This window comes from Accipiter gentilis, chromosome 24 (assembly GCF_929443795.1).
Source record: "Accipiter gentilis chromosome 24, bAccGen1.1, whole genome shotgun sequence".
Lineage (NCBI taxonomy): Eukaryota > Metazoa > Chordata > Aves > Accipitriformes > Accipitridae > Astur > Astur gentilis.
Window position 1 is genome coordinate 23,760,255 of NC_064903.1, and position 23,295 is coordinate 23,783,549.

The 23,295-nt window shown below is 57.9% G+C and overlaps 1 protein-coding gene across 1 annotated transcript in view; it reads left to right on the forward strand.

Annotated features, from left to right (window-relative positions):
- Positions 1–23,295, forward strand: part of EFNB1 (ephrin B1) — a 52,453-nt gene that overhangs the window by 27,436 nt on the left and 1,722 nt on the right. The window contains exons 2-4 of the mRNA XM_049827770.1: positions 4,273–4,550; positions 21,077–21,169; positions 22,209–22,337. Coding sequence (XP_049683727.1) covers positions 4,273–4,550; positions 21,077–21,169; positions 22,209–22,337 — 500 coding nt within the window. The remainder of the gene's footprint in view (positions 1–4,272; positions 4,551–21,076; positions 21,170–22,208; positions 22,338–23,295) is intronic.

A 23,295-nucleotide genomic window follows, 5' to 3' on the forward strand; every position in this document is an offset into this window, starting at 1 on the left:
TCAGAGGAATCGGTTTACAAGGCTCACAAATACCCTTTTCACCTTTCCCATCAGAAAACACCTCCCGAAACAATGAGGAAATTGGACGCCGCCACCTGATCGCTCCCAAGGAACCTGCGGGGCCGGGAGCTGGGGGCTGTGGGGGCCGGGAGCTGGGGGCCGGGGGTGCGGTGGCAGGGATGCCTGCCCGGGATGCTCCTCGGCAGCCGGCATGGCTCTGCGGGTGGGCAACCGCAGGTGCCACCACCCAAAAATCAGCTTGAGGGGCTTTAGGTGATGAAGCTGCTGATAATGGGAGTGGAGGCCAGCGCTCCCCCCTGGCAGGCTCTGCTCAGCTGGGTGCAGTTTGCAGCACCTGCAAAAAAATATATATTTTTTTTTAAGCTTTAATGGCTGTAGGTAGTCTTTCCCACCACCTTTGGCATCAGGAGGAAGGATGCTGAGATATTATCTGTGAGCTGAGCCGCCATCCTCCTCCCAAGTGGTGGGAGAGGTGGAGGAGGGTGGTCGGGGGGGAAGGTGCATGCGTGGGGGGACCCCACCGGGTGCCATGGGTGGTTGGGGTGCCGGGTACGGGCTCACGGGCTTCCACATGGTGTGCAGGATTCGCCCCGAAAGCACTGGGCGCTCGTCAGTGGGGCGCTGGTTGCAGGTCTGTCATCCCACCCTCCCCTTCCACGGGGCGTGCTAAGCCTGGGCTCACCAGGGCAGATTGTGGGCAGGGGTCCACTCGTGTCCCAGGAACAGGGTCAGAAATTGGGCTTTTGGGAGATTACGGCTCTGAGCAGCAGCTGTCTTCCCTCTCGGTGCCCTGGTGCTCTGCTGGACCCAAATTCAAATTGTCTAATAGAGTACATGTCTGGGGCTGTGTCCCAGAGCATGTTATTATGCAGGTGTCAATCTTAGTTCCAGCGTTAAGGTTGAGTTGAATTTTAATTTTTTCTTCTTTTCCTTCCCCACCTTAAAACGGGGAAATGAAACTGTAAGGTATGGAGGATACAGCATGTGCTCTGAGGGCACAATGAATTTCTCTATTAATTTAAAAGGAGATCTGTTCATTCTTCCCAGTTAAGATAAATTTGAAGATGTGTCCTTGTAAAGACAAGTCAAGAGTGTAATTCTTTTTTGCCTTCAACGGTCCTTCTGAAGTAGAATTTCTCATACCCAGAACTTGCTGTAATACTGCGTACGGGCAACTTGTGACAATTTTTGGACACTTTTTTCTCTGCTGTTCCTGTGATAAATGTTGCTTTTCACCTTCTGTATTTTAAAGGAGAATTTCCTGGAGAACTGGCTTCTTGCATGATAGGAACCGTTGTCAGTCTTCCCTAGCATGGCCCTCATAAGCCGTTGCTTGCGACAAAGCAAAATTTGGGGGGGGGGGGGGCAAAAAGTCTCGATGTGTGGTTAAGAGCTCAAAGAGCCCTGAGAGGGTTTTTGAAGGCGTACGCTTTGGGAGTTTATCTTCACCGCTCATGCTGCCCAGCCTCTCGGCTGGGAAACAGCCCTGCTTTTAGAGAAGAGAGGGAGGACGCTAAGGGGGAAATGGCGAAGAAAAAAATGAGGGAACTCGGAGGACAAAGGGTAAAACGGGTGCGTGCAGGCAGGAACGCAGCTGGCAGGGAGCAGTGGTCGGAGGGAGCACCCCCAAAAGTGCTGCCTGCTTTGGCTGGTAGCTCTGTTGTGCTCGAAGTTCGTGTAGATCTGGAAAATGTTCCTGGGCAAATTCCCAGGCAGAAGCTGGGTGCTTCTGAAGCTAAGACTGAGCGCTTGCAGAAGAAACGGGGCTCGTCATTTTATCCTTGAAACAACTAAACCGAACATAGGCCTTCTTTCTGAAGTTTCTGGGACGAAGAAGTGCCAGCAGGCTGTGGTGCTGGGACGTTCTCAGCTCCCCTGATCGCTTTATGGTTAAAAATCAGCTTGACCTGATCCCAGGCGGCCATGCCGTCCGCGCAGGCTGGTGTCGCGCGGACCGGTCGGTTTGCAGGTTTTGGCCGAGGAGGTGCGATAGGTCCTCCTGGTACGGAGATGGGGGACGGATAGCAGCCTTCTCCTCCCGCTCCGGCGTTGCAAGACATCTGCCGGACTTGTTTGCGGCTTCCTGTTTGGCATCTCCTGGGCAGGAGGGAGCTGGCAGGGGCCGGAGGAGGGAATTTGAGTCACTGGCGAGTCCTGTGCCAAAAAGCCTCTGACTCAGCCCAACCGTGGAGAAACGAGTGTGGGATCCAGCTGCCTCTCTCGGGGTGGGAACCCGTGAGCGGAGCGTGCAAGTGTTCACTTGCGCTGCATGTCTGCGGCCCCGGCGTGGGGTGGGGAGGGAGGGGCAGGGGCTCCTTTGCATCTCCTGCTGCACGGCTCCCGGGATTGCGGCTCCTGGGATTGCGTCAGGGCTCCGGCTGTGGGTGGGGGGGAAGCCTTTATCGCTCCCCAGGCTTTGGAAGCGGCGTGCTGGCCGGGGGCCAGCTGACCTACTTGGTAACGTTCAGGCGAAGCGCGGCTCACCTGCCGGCAGCGCCGGGGATGGAGCCGGGCTCTGCCGTGCCAGCAGCGCGGCATCCCACCTGCATGTTCAGGGGTTAAGTTTCCTACAAGTTTCCTATTCTTTCGTGAGGCTATTGCCTTCTTCCAGAAGTCGTGACTTTGGTAAAACTGAATTGCTCCCCACGAGCTTGCACGGCGAAGGTGCAGCCTGCTGTACCGGTGGTGCCGGGGTTGGGATGATCCCAACTGTCCCCCCCCATGGCCGCGGTGCTTCTCCGGGTACCGCCGGAGCTGGGGTGATCGAGGCTGTGCCACGGCTCGGCAGGGAGGATGGGGCAGATAATCTGAGCTCAGCTCCCGCGTTGGGAGCAGCGTGGGTGAAGGGGACCGTACCCCCTGTCCCTGTGCCTTGCCTCCTCTCCTGGGACTGGGCGAGGGCGAGCACCGGGGCTGCGACCTGGCAGAGAGGTGCAGCTGATGTCTGTCTGTCTGTCCTGGCCATCCCTCCCGCTGTTACAGCTGGCACCGAGCTCCGGAGCCCTTGCCAAGGGCATCGGGGTATGCGTGGGCTCCGGCTCCACCTGCCTCCTCCCAGCCGGGCCGGTCGGCGTGCAGATCTGCTGGAGCTCCTGCAGCCGGAGGCCTGGAGCCTGGGCTGCTCAGGCGCTAGTTTCAGCTCCGTGGCTTCTTGCTAAGACTTGTACCAGAGCCACGGAGCAGGTTGGTCTTGTGTGTTTGATCTTCCTTCCGCGGTGCCTCCAGCCCCAGCCAGTGCAGCTGGCTGGGGGGGAGAAGGTGTCCCGTCCCCTCATCCGACGGCTGGGGTGGGACGGGATGGGGACCCGCCGTGTCCAAGAGCAGGAAGGGAAAGCCACGGACGTGGAGCCTGCTGAAGCACACGCTTCGGTTTTTGCCATGCCCACATTACGCGAGGGAGTCGCAGCAGAGATAACTTTGCAGGAACATCCATTCCCACCTTATCTTCCATCAAGAACGCCTTACGTTGCCTACATCAAAGTAGATGATCTGCTGCTTCCCTCCTTGTTGCCCTAATCCTCTACTTCATGCTTAAAAAAAAAGTAGTCAGAGTATTGCTCCACAATAATGAAATCTGAATGCTAATTATCAGCATATTACCTTCCTTCCCTTCGCAATGCCCTGCCTTCCAGCCCCAAATAGCTTTCCTCCCTCCTCGCTCCTCTCCATCCGGTCCTCCCACGCTCCTGGGCACGCCGTTGAGCCTGGCCTGGTAGAAGTTGTCCTGCAGGATGCTTCCCTCCCTTCCATTTAAGGACAGGAATTCCTCGGGGAGCCGGGGCGTGGAAGGGATCCCTCCCTGCGCCCCATTGTCAGGACTTCTCCCCGTGCCTAATTATCGCCTGTCCCTGCAGGAAGCTCCTCGCCTGGCCGTCGGGCAGAGCCACGGCGTCTCCAGCCCGCCCGCTCCGCAGCCCTTTGTGGGAAGACTCCATTCCCTTTTGGGAGCCAGGCTGGGGTCTCGGAAGGGCGCTCAGCCTTGTCGCGGCAGGAGGGCTGGGGAGCGGGAATGAACCGAGCGAGCCCCTCTTGTTGTTGTGGGAGCCTACGCTGGCTCCTTGCACGTGCAGTGACGGTGAAGGAAGAGGAGAGCTGTATTCCGGTGTCAAAAAAGCATCTTGCAGCGGGAAAGCAGCAGAGTTTAAGCACAAAATAAATGGTGTGAAAGCAGGGCTTTGCGGGGGGTGGGACGGGCTGGTGTGGCCCCCACTTGCCTGCACGTGGCTAACTTCTTGCCCTCCTCTCTTCCAGATTCATGACTGGGAAGGGGCTGGTCATCTACCCAGAGATTGGGGATAAACTGGACATTATCTGCCCCAAGGCGGAGCCGTCCAAGCCTTACGAGTACTACAAGCTGTACCTGGTGAAGAAGGACCAGGCAGATGCCTGCAGCACCGTCATGGACCCCAACGTGCTTGTGACGTGCAACCGGCCCGAGCAGGAGATCCGCTTCACCATCAAGTTTCAGGAGTTCAGCCCCAACTACATGGGCCTGGAGTTCAAGCGGCAGCAGGATTACTTCATCACATGTGAGTTGCCCTCCTCTTCCTCGCCGCCGTCCCTGGCTCGGGGGGGGGCGGCGGGGGCCTGGAGAGTGTCGCCAGGCGCTTTGTTCACGACTTGGCCGGTGCAAAGAGCTGACACGTACGGAAAATATTTCCCTGCTGGATGAGAGAAGGGGGAGGAATGTGTCACCGGCTGAGCGGGTCACCAGCCTGTATCTGGCTGCTGTGCCATGTCCCCTGCCCTCCCCGCAGCCGGGAGCAGGAGCGCAACCATGTCCCCCCCCCCGCCGGGGTCAGCCCTGGCAAGGAGGGGCAGCGTGTGTCTGGAACACCATCACGCCCGGAGCTTATTTTTTGCTGCCGTCTTTGCTGGAGGTGTTGCAGGGCATTTCTCGTAGGGCTTTGCCTTGGGGCTGGGAAGCTTCTGGTGGGGCCATCAGGGTCAGGAGAACGGTGACGGAGGAGACGCTCGTCCTTCTACCTGGGTGCTGCCACTGAGAACAGCACTGGCAGAGGGAAGCTGCCGGCGGTGCCAAGGGCTTGCTGTGGTCTAAATGGCTGTAAAATTTCTGCGTGGCAGCCTGTTCGTCTTATTTCTCCGTACAACGTGTTTTTATGGAGGGGAGAGGGAAAGAGGGCTGAATTTTCTTGGAGCCCATGGTCCGTGCGTGTAGGGGACCATTGCACAGGGATGTATCTGCCTTTGCCGGCTCTGGCAGGATGGAGTGAGGATTCCGGGGAGCTCGACCGTCCCTCGACAGCCAGTCTGGCAGCGCCGGGCACAGCAATGCCTGCCAGCTCGCTCTTCCCCTGCTCATCTTCTCCTCAACCTCACCGTTCCCGCCTGGTTCAGTGCGTCGCGCATGGACCCGCGGCAGAGCAGCCGGCGAAGGGCACGGTGGCCGCGCGGCTCGTCTCTCTCCTCGCTGTCGCATGCCGCGGGCTCGCCGGCCAGCGGCCCGGCACGGAGGTCAGCTACCTGCGTGGGAGGCGAGCGCTGAGCTACGGGAGCCGGTGCTTTCCAGTCGGTAAACAATGTATTTTTAGCCTGAAATCTTTGCCCTCGGAGGGGCTGCCGAGGACGTCGCAGGCGGCTGGGGGCAGGAGGTGCTCTGCCATAGCGCGGTGCCGCGGTGATGCTGCCAGCCTGGATTTCCCCAGCGAGTCCTCCCTGGGGCTGGGACTGCCTGTGGTTTTGCTGCAGAATAATTTGACTAAACCCGGTGCACGGAAAGCAGCTGGGACGGGCTCCGGCAGGTCAGCCCTGAGCCCACCCTTGCTTCCTTGGGTGATGGCGGGGAGGACCTGGCGCAACAACCCGCTCGGCCTGCTCGGCGTGGCGGTGGTGCCGGCAGAGACCGCGGGCTACACGGGGCTGAGTCACCGTTTGGCGGGGCTGGTCTCTGCCGAGAGCTGCCATCGCTCGGTCATTCTCGTTGTCGGGATTTGGGGCCATCTGCCTGCTGTCACTCAGGGGGCACAGGTGGGGTCACCAGCTTTGCAGCCGTCAGGGGTGCAGGCGACCCTGGCTGCGAGCCCAGGCGCCGCGGGGATGGGCTGGGAATGCCAAAAGCCCTGGCACAGCTCCCGTGCAGGCTCCTGTCTCCCTTACCGCCAGTAACCGTGGCCGGTGGCTCTGGGACCCCGAAAGGTCAGCCCTTCTGCTGTCCCTCAGCTGATGCAAGGCTTAATTCAACAGCAAGCTTTCCCTGCAGTGGGCAAAGAGGGGGGAGAGGGGCTGAACACGCAGCCATGAGTCTGCCTTTTGTATGTCAGGCAAACATCTTGAAGCGCTCGGTCAGCGGCTCCTCCGTGCTCGGGGGTCAAGTTCAAGCAGCGGCACGGTCGTCAAGCTAATGAGGGCTGAAAGCGGGGTCCTGCCTCACGCCCCGCTGCTATGTCGCCTGGGACCCCCGGGGCTGCAAATAGCCCCCAAAGACAAATACGTTTCCCAGAAGGAGCTCAGGAGCCTAACAAAGTGCTGGGGAGGAGAAACGTGGGGTCCCTCGCATTGCAACGCAGTCCGGCAGGAAGGTGTGGGCAGGGCAGGCAGAGGGATTTTACCGGGCTCTGAATTGCACAAGTTTTAAGGAGCTGCTTTGCATTTCACAGGAAAGCTCTTGCTTAAGTTAAATCAACTGCCCGTAGCTTTTGGTGGCGTTTTCACAAGCGGCCGACGGCGCGCTGCCGAGTACAAACGTGGCTCCCCAAGGGCCCCCACGGCTTTGAGCCGGTGCCAGCTCCCCTCCGACGCTGCCAGCACACCTGGGTCACCATTGACTCCGGCTGGCTGCACCTCCGATGGGGTGCACAGCCGGGATTTTGCAAGCTGCGCCGTGCCGGCTTTGCGCAGCTTGCAAAATCCTGACTGTGCATCCCGTTGGAGGTTTGGCTAAGGCTTTCAAACTCATTGCGGTTTTGCCCCCTTTTTCGGTATGATTCTGCTGCCGGCAGTGGGAATCTTCTCCCCCATCTAGAATTTTTCTCTGTATTTGTAATGCAATCCTGCTTTCATCCCAAGGTGGGGGGATCTCTAAAGAGACTGCCATAAAATCCTATTTATCTTCTATTTCCCAGTCTCCTCTTGCAGCATCTTGGAGCCTGTATAGGCCTGGAATAGGGATGTGGAGAGCGGGGTGCTCAGAGCATCCCTGCGGGGTGCCCCCCCCTCTCTCCTCGGGGGGCCGACGGTGCCCTCTGCCCCCTCCTCGGACCGTTTCTGACTTTAATTTCTCTTGACTCCTCTGTGCTTTGATGCGAGCCCCCTCGGTGCTGGGAGCGAGCGGCCACTGCCAGCTGAACTTTGGCCCCTGGGTGGGCCGAGGATGGTCCTGTGATCTGGCCGTACCCTCTGCCGAGCAGCCCCAGGAGCTCTTTCTGCCAAGAAATAAAATAGCCAAAAAAACAAAGTCAAAAGTCTCCTGAGCAGACCACCCACGTGTTGTCTTTTTTTTTTTGTCTTTTTTTTTTTCCTTTTTTTTTCCCCTTTCCCCTCCCCTCTCCCCAAGCTTTGCCTTGACGCACAAAAGGGTTTTTTTCTTCCTTTTCATTTGCCGGCAGCCCTAAGCTGGGGGAAAAGATGCTGAAGCGGAGGGGAGCGAGGCAGCAGCGGGACGTGTGCCGCTTGGCCCCCGCCTTCCCCAGGCGGCTGGAAAACCTCCCCGCCGGAGCCGGGGGGCTTCCCGGGGTCTCTCCCCATTCAGGGCTCCTCCCCCCTCCTCGCCCTCGCCTTGGATATGCCAAGCCTTGTTTAGGGCCACTTTTATCACGGAGGGACACGGCCCCAGCCCTCGGCTTAGCAATGAAAAAGGCTTTTGAAAGAGAACGTAACCTCTCCCCATCCTCTCCAAAGCCTTGCACCGAGCCCCTCTGCGCCAGCCCCAGGCTTGCGTTAAAAGCATCTTTTCTCCTGGGGCTGGGCAGGGGAAGGTGATGCTTCTTCCTAAGCCTTTTCATAAAGAATGAGATGTGGCAGCTCCTGCCTGCAGGTCCTTGGTGGAGGACGTAGGGCTCCAGCAGGACATGGGGCACTGTCCCCAGGATGGAGCCCTGAGAGGGCGGAGAAGTTGGGAATTGGGTGTTTTGCTCCCCGGCAGCCTTTGGATTCAGGGCAGCCTGTGGTTTCTTCTGCCCTTGGTCTCCTGCGGCTGCCTCCCTGCCTGCCTTTGGTGTCTGGGTGGGAGTCTCCTGTCCCCAGCGTCCCGTACCCTCCCTGCAAAACCATCGTATGCCGCGGGCAGACAGAGGGAAGCGCACGGTGGTGGCTCTCCCAGGCGGTTCCTCCTGCTGTGCTGCGTGGGAGGTAGGAAGGTGAGGTCCAACAGGAACAAATTCGTGCTTTTTGCCCCAAAAGAAACTCCTTTTAGGGGTTCCTTGGCCAAGCACAAAGTTGCGGGCAGGCTGCTGGAAAGGTTGAGGGGGGACTCCAGGGTAGCTTGTACTTGCAGACCTGTGTGTGGATGCTACTGCTGCCACCGTTCCCTGGGCCAGCAGTGAGGTTTGGATCATTCACACCGTCCTCATCAAGGCAGAAGGTGCTTCTGGCTCATTAGCAGGCATGTGGTTACTCCTCCCTTCATCCCCGCTGAGCTGGTAGAGAAGCTGGTTGCTTGTGAATGGCTGAAATGGGAGGGAAGAATGTGTCCAAGTACTTAAAAGTAATCCATCCGATTGCTTTTTGGGCTAGCAGGAGCAAAAGGCTGTAGGAAGATGGAAACCAAAGACTGTTTTGTGAAGGTGCTGTCCTAGAGGCGGGGTGGGGGTCCTGCTTTGTGCCTGTGGGTCATCTGCACCAGGTCCGAGAGCTTGACCGTACCAGCATTTCTCCTCGGCTTTGTTTTTATGAATTTCTGACGATTTTCTCTGCTTCCTTGGCTGTCGGTGCCCCACGCAAGTAGCCTTCCCCATCTCCCTGGTGTCTGTGCTCCTGGGATGCTTGTGGGCAGCTCCAGCCACCCCCACCCCCCCACCCCCCCCCCGCTTAGCTAGCCGTGCAGGTTTGGCTCTCTCCACCTCACCTCCTAATTCACTGCAGCTCTTAATTGCGTTTGCTGCTACTCTTTGAACTTGCTCCAGTTTTACTATCTCCGGTAATGAGGTGCCTAGATAGAGGTGCATTAATCCTGATGTCCTGGCAGCGGGGCGGCGTGAGGAGGAGCTCCCGGCGCAGCTCCCTGCCATGCCGATGCAGGAGCTCGGGATGCAGCCCAGCGGTGCCCTGCCTGCTGCCGGTGCCACCGTGTTCTTCAGCCTGGGTGCTTGCTTCATCCTTGGACACGGTGGTGGTGGTGGTCCCTGCAGCCCTTTTTGTGTTTGATGGGGTGCAGGAGAGCGAAGACCCCCGAGCGAAGCCTCGCTCAGCCTTTTGATGCTCTCCAGGCAGCTGTTTGCAGATGTGATGGGCAGCGCCTCGGCCAACCAGCGCTGTGGTGTTTTTGCAGGTGGGATCTCTCACCCATCCCTCTGCCAAGTCTCTGGGCACGGCCGCAGTGTCCCACCTCTTTTGTGAGCTTGTTTAAGGCAAGGAGACCTTGTTTGATGAAAATGTTAAAGTAAAAGTGAGGCCCTGGTAGATGCTTGCCCCATAAATCTAATACGTCTGCTGTTTATTGTTAGTCTTTACGCCCTTCAATCCATTTTTGATGTAATAATGTTCGTAATCCAATCTAACGCTTTTTGGCAGCAGGATTCAGCGAGACCAGATATATTACCCTGAGTGTTTCGTTAAAGCCCTTGTCTTGCATTTCTGTTTTTAGATGCAATTAGACTTAACCTGGCAAGAATTATTTGTTGTAAACCATGGCTGCCTCTGCAACATGGGCTTCGTCCCTGGGCCTTTCTACATTAGCATTTTTCTATGGCTTGCACTTCAGCATGGGGAAGGAGGTCACCTATGTACTGGCAACTGCCAGAATCATCCTTCCTTCTTTCTTTGGGGACACGCCGCCTTACTTGCTTTTCTGTCTGTACTCCTCCAGCTTCCGAAATAGCTGCCATTGGTTTGGGAAGCCTTTTAGCCTATGCCAGCATGTGTGAGAGTGTCTGCAGAGCCGCTTGACTCCTTTCTGCAACCCTTGGTATTTAATAATTTCCTCCCTGGTTCCTTCTGCCTTGGCAAGTGCCGTGCTGGCTGCCCGTCTCTGATGGGTGCTGTGCCGGGGGGGGGGCCGGGTGCAGCCCCCCCAGGGCGGTTTGTCAGCCCGCCAGCTCTTTGCTTTCTTTGCTGATTGCATTTGAATGTGGCCACTTTCATGTGCTCCTCATCTTCCGTCCCACAACTTGTTTGGTGAAGATGAGTTGAAAGCAAAAGTGCCGTTTGATGCCGTGATGAGCGCTATGAACTTCTGCTGATAAAAACCCAATTAACCGGCTTCCTCATTCTTCACCCAAATGGGCCGACGCTGTCCTCGTCCCACCAGCTTGCGACATACCTGCGGCGACGCGGAAAGCCTGGGCGAAGCAAAGCCGTCCTGGCGGATTAGCCATCTGGTTTTGGGGACCGGCTTTCCTCCTCCATCCCCATCCTGCCGGGAGCTGGTGGCAGAGGGTGGATGAGACCCTCTCCCCGCAGGAGATGCTGCATGGGAGCCGGCGGGCTTGCGCCGGAGACAAACGGGTCTCTAACGGTGTCCCACTCCCAACTTCAAAGCCCGGGCGCTGGACATGTCAAACCCAAATAATGGCCCTTAGACAACACGCGGTTCCTTGTCTTGGAGGCTTGTCTGAAGACCGTGACCACAGTAAATGCGATTTTGTTGAGCCCTGTCCCTTAAGCCTCTGCCTCTTTTCTCTTCTCCTCCTCCCTCCTGACCTTTTCGGCTCAGCGCTGTCCATGGACAGCCCCTGGCAGCTGATCTCATAGCTCAGCCTTTCACGGCCCTAATAGGGATGAAAAGCCCTATCAGAAAGGGCCAGTGTCCCGCACCCAGCCAGGAGGTAAATACCCAGCGCTTTGATCTGCTCCTGGGCCGGGGAGAGGGGGGCCCTGCCCAAAACAGGGGTGCCGGTGCCACTTAACTCTCTGCCTGCTGGGCACCAGGCTGCCTGCATCCAAGGATGCTCTTCCCCAGGAGAAGCGATGTCCAAGAGCAACTCTCTAATGTTGGCGCGACCCATTAGTACAAAATAAAACGCGTTGGACTCCTCAGTGCTCCTGAAAACCTGTGGGCAGGACGTGCAGCCGGGGCGATGGCAGCAAGGAAGGTGACATCCAGCTGGCAGCCGTGCATCGCCTGCCCGATCCTGCTCTGCGGCCCCCCACGCTGCTGGAGCAGCGTGACTCTGCCTGCACCCCCCAAAAGATGCTCCCTTGGCAGCTGTGGTGGAGGGCCAGAGCTAAAGGCGTTTTGTGGTGCACGCCGTGGCCATGCATCTGCCTCCATCCTCTTCGTCCCCCTTCCAGCCCCTGCTCCCCCCGGCACATCGGCAGCGGCGGGGCTTGGGGGCCCCAGGGAATCCTCTGGAGCACGGACCCTGATGGACCCTGCTCTCCAGTGACGCTCGCCTCCGAGGGCGTCCTCTGGAACACTGGAAGAGATTAAAACTTGGTTCCTTTTAGACTAAACTTCCAGTAAGAGACTTGAAAGGCAGAAGAAGCCTTCAGCTTGACGAAGACTTGAAAAAAATCCCAGCATACAGCAGTGGCTGGGAAGGGCGTACAGTAGATAAGTGCAGGCAACTACTTCCTTGGCATATTTTTTTTAAATAACCATTTCTTCGTCGAGACCCTCTCCCCAGGCTTTTCCCGTGGGATCCCTTACTGCTCCTGTACCTATGGTGCTTTCTTGCTGCCAGGGCACCGGGAAGAGGCTTGCAGGCACCACCGCAGCTCCAACCTGGTGTGAAAGGCTGCGTGCTGTAGCTTCGGCTGCAACCTGGGATGCTGGGCGGTCGCCCGGGGTGTGCGTGTTCGACCGTGGGTGCTGGGGTGGGCGCTGGCTGTCGGACCAAGAGCAAGCTGGGGGGGCTCCAGGAATTGATGCCATGCTTGGACCGTGAGACGTGCAGAGTGCAAGCAGGTTTGACATTAACGAATTGTGACACGCAGCCCTTTTCCATCTCTAATTTCTAACGATCCGTGTTTCGAACGCTTCTCGACCAGGCTGCCTGTGCTGGGGAGGGCTGCCCAGGTTGCGTGCGGCACCTTTAAAAGCTTGCTTTTCTGGGGAGAATTGGTTTTACTTGCTATTTGAAGTTTTTTTTTGCCCTAGGAATGATGGTTTTTCTGCTGCTGCTGCGTAATGACTGTGCTCTTTGATCCCGCCTGGCAGCGCGGAGCGGGTGTTAACACAGCTAATTGAGAGCCGGCCGCGGTGGGCTGGCGGGGGGCAGTGGGGTCGGGGGGGGTGGCTGCTGGTCCCTCTGCAATGGGGGTCTTCCCTAACTTGGGGGGCAGAGAGGCCTTCCCTCCATCCTTCGCACGGTGAGGGGGCGAGTCCTCGTCTGGATACTCAGGTGTCGGCGAGCTCCTGCGCCGGCTGACGTGGGATGAAGCGCTGGGAGCCGAGGGCGATCCTGCTCCAGTCCCTGCGTGGGTGCAACACCGGTGGGTGCACGGCAGAAGCGGCTGCTCCCCCCGTGGAAGCGGTGCCTGGGCCGACTCCTGTCCCAGCCGTGAGGGTTCTTTGCAACTCCAGGCCCGGAGGTGCACCGATGTAAACTTCCCTGCTGCCTGCAGATTCCTGATGCTTATGCAAAATTTGCCTTTAATTGCAGTGGGTTTTCCTCCCGGCTGTCCCACAGTGCACCCTGAGCTCCTGTCCCTCCCTGCTGCCCTGCACCTCCTCGGCTCCCCACGCTCTCCCAGGCAGAAGATTTGCACATGAATCAGCCTCTCCGGTCCCTGATAACTTTGATTTTTCTCTGAGCCGCCTCCAGCCCGGCACCCAGGCAGCGATGGTGTAGCCTAAGCTCAGCCGGCTGCTGCAGCTGCGGTCTCGGCGAGCAGCGCTGGCTCCGCATCCCCGCATCCCTCCGTGCAGCATCTCGTGTGCGAGGAGAAGCTGGCGTTGGCATCGGCCTCGCCGGAGGCGGGGGGGGGCACCGTCCCCCTGCGCGTCCCTCTCTGTCCCCTTCACGACAGATTTCTCAGTCAGTCGCAGATGTTTTGCTACCTAACCGAAGAGATTTACACCCTGTTAAAACGCAATAAGTGCTTTCCTCCTCTCTGGCTCCCAGCGGGGCCCACAAATGACTCTGGCAGAGCATCAGGTGGAGAATTACATGGCACTTTTTTCCTGACCTATAACCAGTTGCTTGGGGCTACCGCAGAGACTGTGCAAATAACCTTTCTCTTCCACCGACGCTCTCTTTTTTTTGGAAGGGGGTGGATAGACTTAAAGACAAAGGCTTTATTTAGTGCCGTGGTCGTCCTGAGCTGCGCGAGGAGCGAGGCTGCGCATGCTCCCCGGCGCGGGACAGGGACACGGGGAGCTTGCGAGGCTTCTCCGCATGGACGTCTCGGCAGCGTTCGTGCAAAAGGGCTTGTGACCGAGTAAGCAAGCAGTGGTCTTGCAAACAAGAAGTGCTTTCCAGCCTTGATGAGGTTACCTGCGATGTAGCTGTGGCTCTTAATTATGATGCTAATTGGGGCTGATTATAATTTTTCCATCAGAAAGCTGTTTTAATGGGAAATTAGGTTTTCACTTAAGCGTCACTTGTGTTAAAGTGTCTTTTTTTCTATGCAGTACTTCGGTGTTTGCCTGTTGTTCTCCCTTCGCCCCAGGAAAGCACCCTAGAGAGTCCCAAACCAGCGCTTGGGTGTGGGAGCAGTGCTGTGGCACGTGAGGATGAGTGTGGGTGCGTGGTATCCTCCCTTCTTACCCCTTAACCTGGCCGGCGCTGCTGGACCTGTGCTTTGGGAATGTAGCTGCTGCCCTTTAAAAGGGATGGGGCTAATTCAACATTTTTGTTTGTCTTTGGGGGGGGGCTGACCCTGGCCAGGAGGAGATGAACTCCATCCCAACCAGACCAGTGCTATCATTTTCATTCCTATTTCCAGAAGCATATTTGAACCTGGTGGTTTTCACATTGCGGTGCGTTTGCTGTTCGCTGGAGCAAGAAGCGTGGGCTGGGATATGCGGGTTCCCCAGGGCACACAGCAAGCGGTCCGTCCTCCGCAGTCACGCCGGCTGTCCCCTGCTTGCCATGTGCGTGGGGAAGATGGAGGTGAAGCCCTGGGTTCCTTCGCTGTGCCTTGGCCCCAGCTGGCGGGAGCGGACCGGAGCAGCACACCAGGTTCTCCCTTTGGTGGCAAAAATTGGTAGGGTTTTTCAGCAAGACAAAGTTATTACTATAGCCAATTCAGCCTCTATCAGCGCTGTTAGGTCATTTCCTCCTGCCTTGGCTTGGAGACCCACCAGCTCTTGGCCATACCTGCTTGTTCCCCCTTGGGGGAAGGACTTGGTCTGAGGTTGCGGTGGGGAGTCTAGCATTTCCCTCCCCAGTGCAGGGAGAGTCACGTGTTTTTATATATAAAAATCTATTTATTTAGCCAGGCAATTCCAGGGCTGGGCACATGGTGCTGGCAGGTGTTGGCATCCCCCTTCCCTCCAGCCACACTCGGCTGCTCCAGGGCTTTCCAGGAAGACGTAGCACTTCAGAGAGCCAAAATCCCTAGCAAACACCACAACCGTAAATGGGACCTTTGTGTCGGCCGGCAACTGGGTTTGCCGTGTGCCCCTCCAGCTCCTCGCCCCGCTCGGCGTGGGCGTACCGCCGGCAGATGGGCTGGTGCGGCTGCGCCTGCGGGAGCTGGGTTGGGAGCGTGCGGCTCTGCTCGCGGCTCCCAGCTGCTCCGGAGGGGTTGATGCCGTCAGCAAAAACCGGAGCCGCGGGCTGGAAGGAGCTGCGGAAGCAAACCGTGCGCCCACACCTGGCTTTGCACATGAAGCCGTGGCGGTGGGAGGCTTTACGGCTACGCCGGAGGAGTTAAGCGTGTCCGTGAACCTCGGCATGCCATCGCCCAGCGCGCGCTGGTGGGGGTCCCGCCGCCGCTTCTCCGGCAGCCTGCGGCGGTCAGCCCTCGGTTCGGTGGGTGTAAACTGCCGGGACCCCCGTTCGTCCCCTGCGGAGGTAGAGGGGAGGAGATGAGCTCCATGTACCTTCGGTGGTGTTTCCCAGACCCCCGGAGCTGTTGTGCTGCAGGCAGAGGGAACCCGAAACCGATTACTGGGACACAAGGAGGGTTCGCCGTTCGGTGCTTCAACACCCCGGCTGCGGCAGTTCCTGGGACGGGCTGTTTTCTAGAAAACACCCACTTTTTTCCTGAGTTGCTTGTGTTTGTGGGACCCTGAGACAGTAAACCCCAAGGAGCAAAGAGGAGGATGCAGATAACAAACAGGGAAGGTGTTGCTTGTGAAACCCAGGTTTGGGTGTTAGGGCGCTTTGGCAGGGCAGAGCGGGAAGGTCGTGGTGGTTGCCCCCAGCTCCGAGGATCTCTGCGTGTTTCCCACCCCGTGGCAACTGCCATCGCCGTGCACAGAGCAGCCTGGAGCGGAGCTTTTTCCTGCCAGAAGGGGTTTTTTTGGGTAACGGGGAGTAGGTGATGGGTGGGCAGGCTGGGAATCCCTGCCCGTGGTGGTCAGCTCCTGGTGCCCACCGGGGACGGTGGGGAGAATGGACCGGGGGCTGCGTGGGCTGTCTGCAGGCTGACCTGCAGTTACGGGCTCTCTTGCATGCCCAGTATAGATGTGGGGGGCAGAGAAATCCCAGTTGGCACCGTGGCATCGGTCCTGGCTGGCTCTGTGGACCTGGCAGTGCCCTCCGACGTTGGGGTGGCGAGCTGGGGAGGGGGCAGCCTCCTGTACCCCCCGGGCACCCTCGGGGTTAGCTGCTCGGCTCTTCTCTTTCTGTTGCAGACTGGGAGGCTGGAGCAGCTCTGGAGCTGCCAGGAGGGTGTGTGAAACCCAAGCCTTGCACCTCCTGCAGCCGTTCGGGGACAGGACAGGGCTGGGCTGGCTTGCACACGCATTTCTGGGGCTTTAGGGCCCCTTCCCGGTGCAGCTGCCTCTGGGCTGGAAGGCTCCTGCCGGCTTCGCTGGCAGCGTGACAGCGTGGGGCTCGGCTCCCCCCGCGCAGCCCCTGCCCTTGCTCTGGCAGCCGACCCAGTGAATGTGCCGGAGCTGATGGAAAGGGCTTGGGAGGGGGGTTGTCTGCGGGGGGGGGGGTGGTGGGCTCACCTCCCTTCAGTGGGGCCTGACAAGGCAATAATAATAATAAAAAATAACAACAACAATAATAATAATAATGGTAATATAAATAATGGTGGTGATACCGTGAGTGTAGGCTGCGTGCCCCTGCCACCTCCCAGCTCAGCCAGAGAGGAGGAGGAGGAGGAGGAAGGGGCTGCGACTAAGCCCTGCTCTCTGGGCAGCCCCAAGGCACTTGTGTGGAGCAGGCGGGTGCCTCTGCTGGGTGACCTGGAGGGGCTTTGGGGGTCCCCTGGGGTGCCAGCCCTGGCTGGGATGGGGGGAGGAAGGAGCCCGGTGCCCGTGAGGGAGCTGGGCACCGGTACAGCACCTCTGCTGATGCAACACCCGCACCTCGGGTGCTTAAAACAGCTTGAAAGACTTGGAGGAGAGGGAAGGTGGCGGGAGCTAGATTTTTATTTTAAATAGAGTCTGTTTGTGGATTCGTGCAAGGGTCTGCCGGCACGGCGTCCGAGCACACCGGAGGTGCGTGAGGCGCATCTTCAGGGCCACCCGCAGGGTCTTCACCTGTGCCAAGAGGGGCTTTCAGGCTGGTGCGGGTGTCCTGGCTGAGCTGTGGCTGATCCGAGGCTGCCCTGCACCAGCTGCCCCTCAGCGAGGTCGGTCGGTGCCTTCCCACCGCCCCGTCTGCTCCGGCGGGACGGGGGTCAGGCTGCGGGGGCACCCCGAAGCCCTGTCCGCGAGCGGCGGTGGGTACCGGCGGGATGCTGCCGCCTCCGCCTAAAGCTGCGCGATGGAAACGGGAATCTTGGACAGGTCTGGGGGAGAGGAGGGGGGATCATGGGGCGGGTGTCCGGGCTGCGTCCACACAGCGCCTGGCTGGGTCTGGAGCAGGGCTGTGGTGCACAGATGGAAGAGTAATTAAGAATAATAAAAGGAAAGAGACTTGGATTCGCTACAGTCTCAGCACATTAATTGTGCTTTGGGGCCCAAATCATAACGGAGTCCTGCTAGAGGGAATCCAGAAGAGAAACCAAGCGTCTCGCTCTGTCCAAAGCTGACCGTTTAAGAGACCCTTGCCTTCATCTGCTGCCAGGTATTACTTCCAGAGTCTCCCATCTGCCAAAATGCAAGTTCTCGTTTGAAATATTTTTAGGGGAGGAAGAAAAGCTATGGTGACACTCTGCGTGCTAGCGGTGGGGAGGCAGATCGTGATGCACAAGGCACAGCACATGGCACCGCTTGCTGCTGGAGGTGGAAACCTGGGGTTGTTGGGGCTCTCGGAGGCATCTGTCCCAGTTGGCTGGTGTGTGTCACTGGGCTGGGACTTGGTGTTTCTCTGGTCTCGTGCCCGAGGACCAGGGCGAGTTGTGCCAGCAAGTGGAGGTCCTGCCTGTGCTTCCGTGCACGCTGAGCATCTCTTCTAAATTGACAAGCAATTACATGGTTAATGGTATCAATGGTAAACCCTCATCACTCAGCAGCCTGAGGCTTAATGCTTCATTAAGGGAAAGGCATCTAATAGCTCTCTGGGCTGGGAGCTGCCTTTTCTTTAAGCCGGAGTAGAAGTCATCTGTCCAGAGGCTGCTTTTGCTCTCCCGGTCCTACAGCCAAACTGTAAGTAAGTCCCTCCAAAATGGAAGGGGGGCAAGAAAATGCTCCCATGCACTCCGTGCTGCCGGGGCTGGCCAGATCAAGCCTTGCTGATGCGAGAGCTGCACGTTGCAAATGTGGCGCGTGGAGATCACAGCCATCGTTTGAGGCCTGCCATTTCCTATTCCCTTGGGTATCCCCAGCTCCCTGCCTGTCTTCATCCGTCGTTTTATAGCTCTGCCTCGTGCTACCGCCCTGCGGCCACCTCTCCCCAGGCTCAAGGCTGCCTCTCGCCTCTCCCTGCAGCTCGCTGTTGTGCCTGTGGATTTAACCTTTTTCCTCCCCTGCGTTACCGTGCGTTTGTCGACACTGAATTTCATCCACCGTTGAGGATCGGTGGTGCCTCTGCCGCTCTCCTATGAGCGCAGCGGCGAGTATCACAGACGCTTTGGGCTTCCATCTAGCTGCCTGCCAGGTTCCTCCCGGATTGCTCATCTCTGCTGGAGTGGTGCTGGCCTGATCCTGTGGCCTTCTGCTGGTAAATCTTCCACTGAAAGCAAGAAACAGAGCGGGACTATCAGCTCTCCATCTCTGAGCTCCGAGAAAAGCACGACGGAGGAGCCTGCAGTGCCACCGCCGCAGACCCCTGCTCACCTCCGGACCTGCTGCTCAGCAACACGTCAGCCTGTCCTACGTTTTTCTATAAAACCCACCAGATGTTGTACTCTCTCTTTTAGCCATTTGGATGGGATTTTGACTTCTGGAAGCCCCACCAGCTGCGTGGAACATCTTGCTTTGCTTTGGTTTGGCCCATTTTGGATCTATACAGAGCGTGGCAGCGTGTGTCCTTGTTTCAAGAGGCTGTACCGGAGATGATCGCCATGGTTTTTGCAAGCATTTTACCCTTTTAGCCTCCCCTTTTTATGTTCTCTCAAGTAGCTGCTTCATTTTTTTCATGCGGTTCCCTTTCAAAGCTACTTTTCTCCCCTCATCATTATGACGATCAGAACAAGAAGAGGCTTCTTGAACAAAGTCCTGTGTGTGGCGCGGGAGGAAGGATGCTCAGCTGCGTCCCCTCGTCCGTCCCTGTGACTCCAGCTGCCATTCTTCTGTCCTGCTTGAACCATTAATATTTTTGTCGTATCCAAATGCAATGTCTCTGTCGTTATTTTGGAGGAACCGCTGTCTCCTGTTACTGCTGCGTGCTCTACCTTTGCAGGATCTCCTAGTTCCCCACACTCGAGCCACGCTTTGTAGATCATTTTGATATAATTAGCTTATTACCTTATAAGTAAGACCTTACGAGGTCTCGCAGAGGCTGGCTTTTTACAGACTGCTTTGTTTTCCCCTGCCCCGCTGTGTTGCAGCATGAACGGGTGAAGTCTGTTCGAGATGGAGCAACCTGTGGCATGGTGCTGGGAAGCTGTTTGTGGAACTGCTTCAGGGCCATGAGCTGGGACATATTGGCTCATTTCATCCTCAAACCGGTGCCTTTGGCCTGGGAGAACCGGGCTGCTGAGCCTTCTGCCGGAGTTATCTCCCCAAGATGTTTTTATGGGGAGTTTTTACTCAGGCCCTGACTCTGGTTCACATTGGGAGGAGCTTGTGCAGGCTGTAGGGGGATGTTTATCCTGTTTCCCAGGCATTTGCATCAGGATTTGTGCTGACAGTGCTCCTGTCAAAACGCCTGCCAGCGAATCCCAGATGTGTGGATGTACGGCTCCGTCCAGGGAGCTCCAGGGAGCTGCTGGAAGGTGAAACCCTGCTGCGAGAGAGGTGATAACTCAGCAAACGGCCCGATGGCTTTCTGATTAGTAAAACATTTGCTGGTGTTTCACACGAGAGCCTTGATTGCACAGAGGCGTTTGGACAGAGCTGATGGACTTTGAGCCTGCATCCCAGCGTGATCCAGGCTCGCTTTCCAGTGTAGCCTAGCATCAAGTCCTCATCGAGGGACCCAAGGGTCCTGCTGCAGGACAGGGAGTGCAGAAGAAAAAGAAAGACCTTGCTCCATAACTCAGCCTCTTCCCATCACCTCCTCACCAACACCCAGTGGCGTCTGACGGATTCGTCCCCACCGACCATAAGTCACCCCCCCTCCCCAAACCCGAGTTTCTGCAGGGTGGAGGCAGGAATTGGGCTGCACAGGCAATCTGAAACCCCGGGGCTGAGTTTTGGCGTTGAGGCTCGGTGTAGGTGTTGGCTGTGCTGTGCTGGCCAAATCCTGCTTTGCTTCACTGCCTTGTCTCTGTAAAATTATCCCCGTAGCTTCGTGATTCTCCATTGCATCACCTTTCCTAAGCCCCACTCATGCCTTATGCTGTCGCCGTGCTCCTCCCAGGTTTTGTTGCTTCTCTGGGTGAATAAGTCCCTGTGCCTGGATTTGGTGGAGTACCGGGATGATTTGCGTTTGCCGTGATGGATGGAGGTGCTGGCTTGGTAACCATCCCTGCTTGCTGGGGAGAGCCAGCTGCGTGCCAGAGCCACCCAACCTATCACCCATCTCGGCACAGCATCCACTGGGTGCTCACTGCTGCCGGCAATGAGGGCCCTTTTGGGATCAGAAGCCGTTTTTTTGGAGTATGTTTAGCAGAATCTGCCATTTGGGTTCTTAATCCTGTAATCTTCTGGTTTGGGGTTTTTTTCTCCCGTGTCCACCCCTGCCCCGAGCTGTCCCTGCCACGGCAGAGGGCTGGTAGGTGCGTGGGTGGGGGTCCTCCTCTGCGTGGTGGCAGTGGGAGACGCGCAGCTCCCTGTGCTCCCGCAGGATTGAAAGGCTTAAAAATCTGTGCCGGCTAAAGCAAAAAGTTAATGTGAATATAACTGACTTCTGCCCTGCAATTAAAGCCACTCAACCCTATTGGGGCTCTGAGTTTACATTCTTTACTGAGGCACAGTGTGTAATTATATATGTATAATTTAAACTGTGCATATGCATGTGTTCCTATTATACACCAAGGAGCAAAGGAAATTATCCAGGAATTAAAGGGGGAGGAGGGTGCAGGCACGGAGAATGGCTCGCTTGTGTGGATGTGGCAGTGAGGGGAAGCTGGAGGGATCACATCCTCACCACTGCGAACCTTGGAAGGTGCAGAAAATGAGAACTTGGTGTATTAAACACTTGTGGTGGGCTTTGGACTGGGGCATGAAGAAGTGGCCGCAGCAGGAGGTCAGGAGCAAGCCCCTGCATCGGGAGGTGCTGAGCTCCTGCCAGGTCCCTCGCGGTGCCTGGGGACAGTGGGGACCTGCCCAGCAGTGCCACTCCAGCTCCCAGGAACCCTGCCTAACGCTCCTTCTCTTTTCTTGCAGCCACTTCCAACGGGACACTGGATGGCCTGGAGAACCGGGAAGGAGGTGTCTGCCAGACGCGCTCCATGAAGATTGTCATGAAAGTGGGGCAGGGTGAGTCCTTCTGCACCCTGGGGTCTCCCGTAACCAAAATGCCTTTGCCCAGCAAAATGTTGGCCCCTGTCCTGCTGTGCTGTGGGGGTCCTGGGGAAACTGAGGCCAGGCCAGCTGGTCCCTGGAGCCTACGAAGCCTCCTCGGTTAGTTCAGCAGAATCTCATTTTTAGGGTGTCTTTTTCCTCCCTTTTTTCTTTTCCAACACTTGCACACGTTTGGTGCATTGGGATTAGAATGGAGTAATTGTTCTGTGTTAACCTCGTGGTTGGTGTCCCGGTGGGAAGCTAGCTCAGCACGGGACCCACAAACTGTATGAGTGCCTTGGCGGGGGGCGGGGAGGGGTTGGCACAGACAGTGCCCCCGTGATTTGCCGGGCACCCAAGGAAGGGTTTGAGCTGGGCAGGCATTAGTGCTTGGGCTCAGCGTGATCCCAGCAGCTGTCAGCGGTGGTGGCCACCGTGCTTCGGGGACGATGCAGGCTGATGGTGGCAGTGGGACACCAAGGGTATCGCCGATGGTAGTGCTGTGGCAGAGCGTGCTCTTGTCCTGGAGGGAGCTTCCCAACACCTCCCATCCCAAGCTGCCGGCTGCCTCCCAGTCCCAGTGATGCCTCGGGCTCGTTTCGGCCCCCGACCTGGATGCACAGCTCCTGGTGGCTGCTTTTCATTATTGTGTTTTTGCTTTGGGCCCAGTATTTATAATAAACAGAAGAAGCAGCGCTGCAGCCTTGGCAGGCTCCCTTCCCTTCCCGTTCCTCCCGCTGCCTGTGCGAGAAACTTGCCCCAACCCACGCAGAGGAGCTCAGAAAACATAAAAGCAGGGGGGATTAGGGTGGGGAGGCTGCTTCCCACAAGCCCTGAAGCAGCTCAGCCTTGCTCTGTTGCTCTCGGCATCTCCCATTGCTCCTGCGTCTCCCCACGCACCGTGGCGGGTGGCTGGCTGGGATTTTGGGGGCAGTTGTTCTTCAGGCGGGGAAGCGAGCTGCCGCTGTCGAGGTTGAATGAGGTTTCTCATCCGTCCCTTCCCTCTCCCCCACAGATCCGAACGCAGTGATCCCAGAGCAGCTGACGACGAGTCGGCCGAGCAAGGAGTCCGACAACACCATGAAAATCGTCACGCAGAGCCCGCGCAGCAAGGTCCCCGCGGTGGAGGAGCCTGGCAAGCCGGGTGGGTTTTGCCAGGGACACCCCAGGAGAGGGATGGGGTCTCTGCCTGCTGACGGGGCTGGAGCTTGGCAGGCAGCTGCTGCCGGCAGAGCAGCTCCAAGCCAGGCTTGCTGTATGGATCCTGGGAATACCAGGCGCTCCGGAGCAAGGATCCAGATGGGTTTCCTGGAAGCACTGTGCCCATCTCTGGTGTCCCCACTGCTCGCAGCATCTCCTTGCCCCAGCCCTGTACCTTCTGGCCAGGGACCACTCGGGGCACGGTGCAGCCAGCCAGGCTGCAGTACGGAGCAGCTCGAGTTTGTTTTCCCAGCTCCGGTATGTCCTGGCAGGAGCTTTGCAGGGAAGTGCTGTTTCAGCACTCTCCTCCTCCTCCTCATCCTCCTCCTCCTCGCTGACCATCTGTTCCTCGCAGTACATCTGAGAGGGCTTGGAGGAGGTGAGGTCCCCGGGTTTTTGAGCTGAGCCAGTGTGAAAGCCCTTTGAAGGTGGTTTCCTGAGTTCCTGACCCTGCTGAGAGAAAAGTGAAATCAGATGAAGTAGGGAAGAGTTGCTCTTTTCTTCTCGTCCGGTTCGGCCAGCCAAGCACTCTTCCCTCGGGGAGCTGGGGCTGCCCCGGCCCGGGGGTCAGGAGGAGGTGGGGGGTCAGTAATCGGCTATCGCGGGGCTCCAGGTATCAGAGCCCACTTTCAGTAGAGCATCCAGATCTGTCACGGAGAGCGAAGGCTCCCGGGGTCTGGACTGGTCATCACCCGGACACGAGCAGCGCTCTGCTCCATCGGCCGGGAGATGGAAAAGGGGGAGCAATGCGGGGTGGGGGAGAGGGTGCGTGGTCCCTCCCCTGCGGATGCCCAGGGCTCCCGCCTGCCCTGCCCAGCGCCTGCAGGCTGGGCTGGAGGGATGGGGTGGGAAGGTGGGGAGATGCCGCCAGCCCCTCGGAGGTGAGAGGGCTGCTCCCCTCC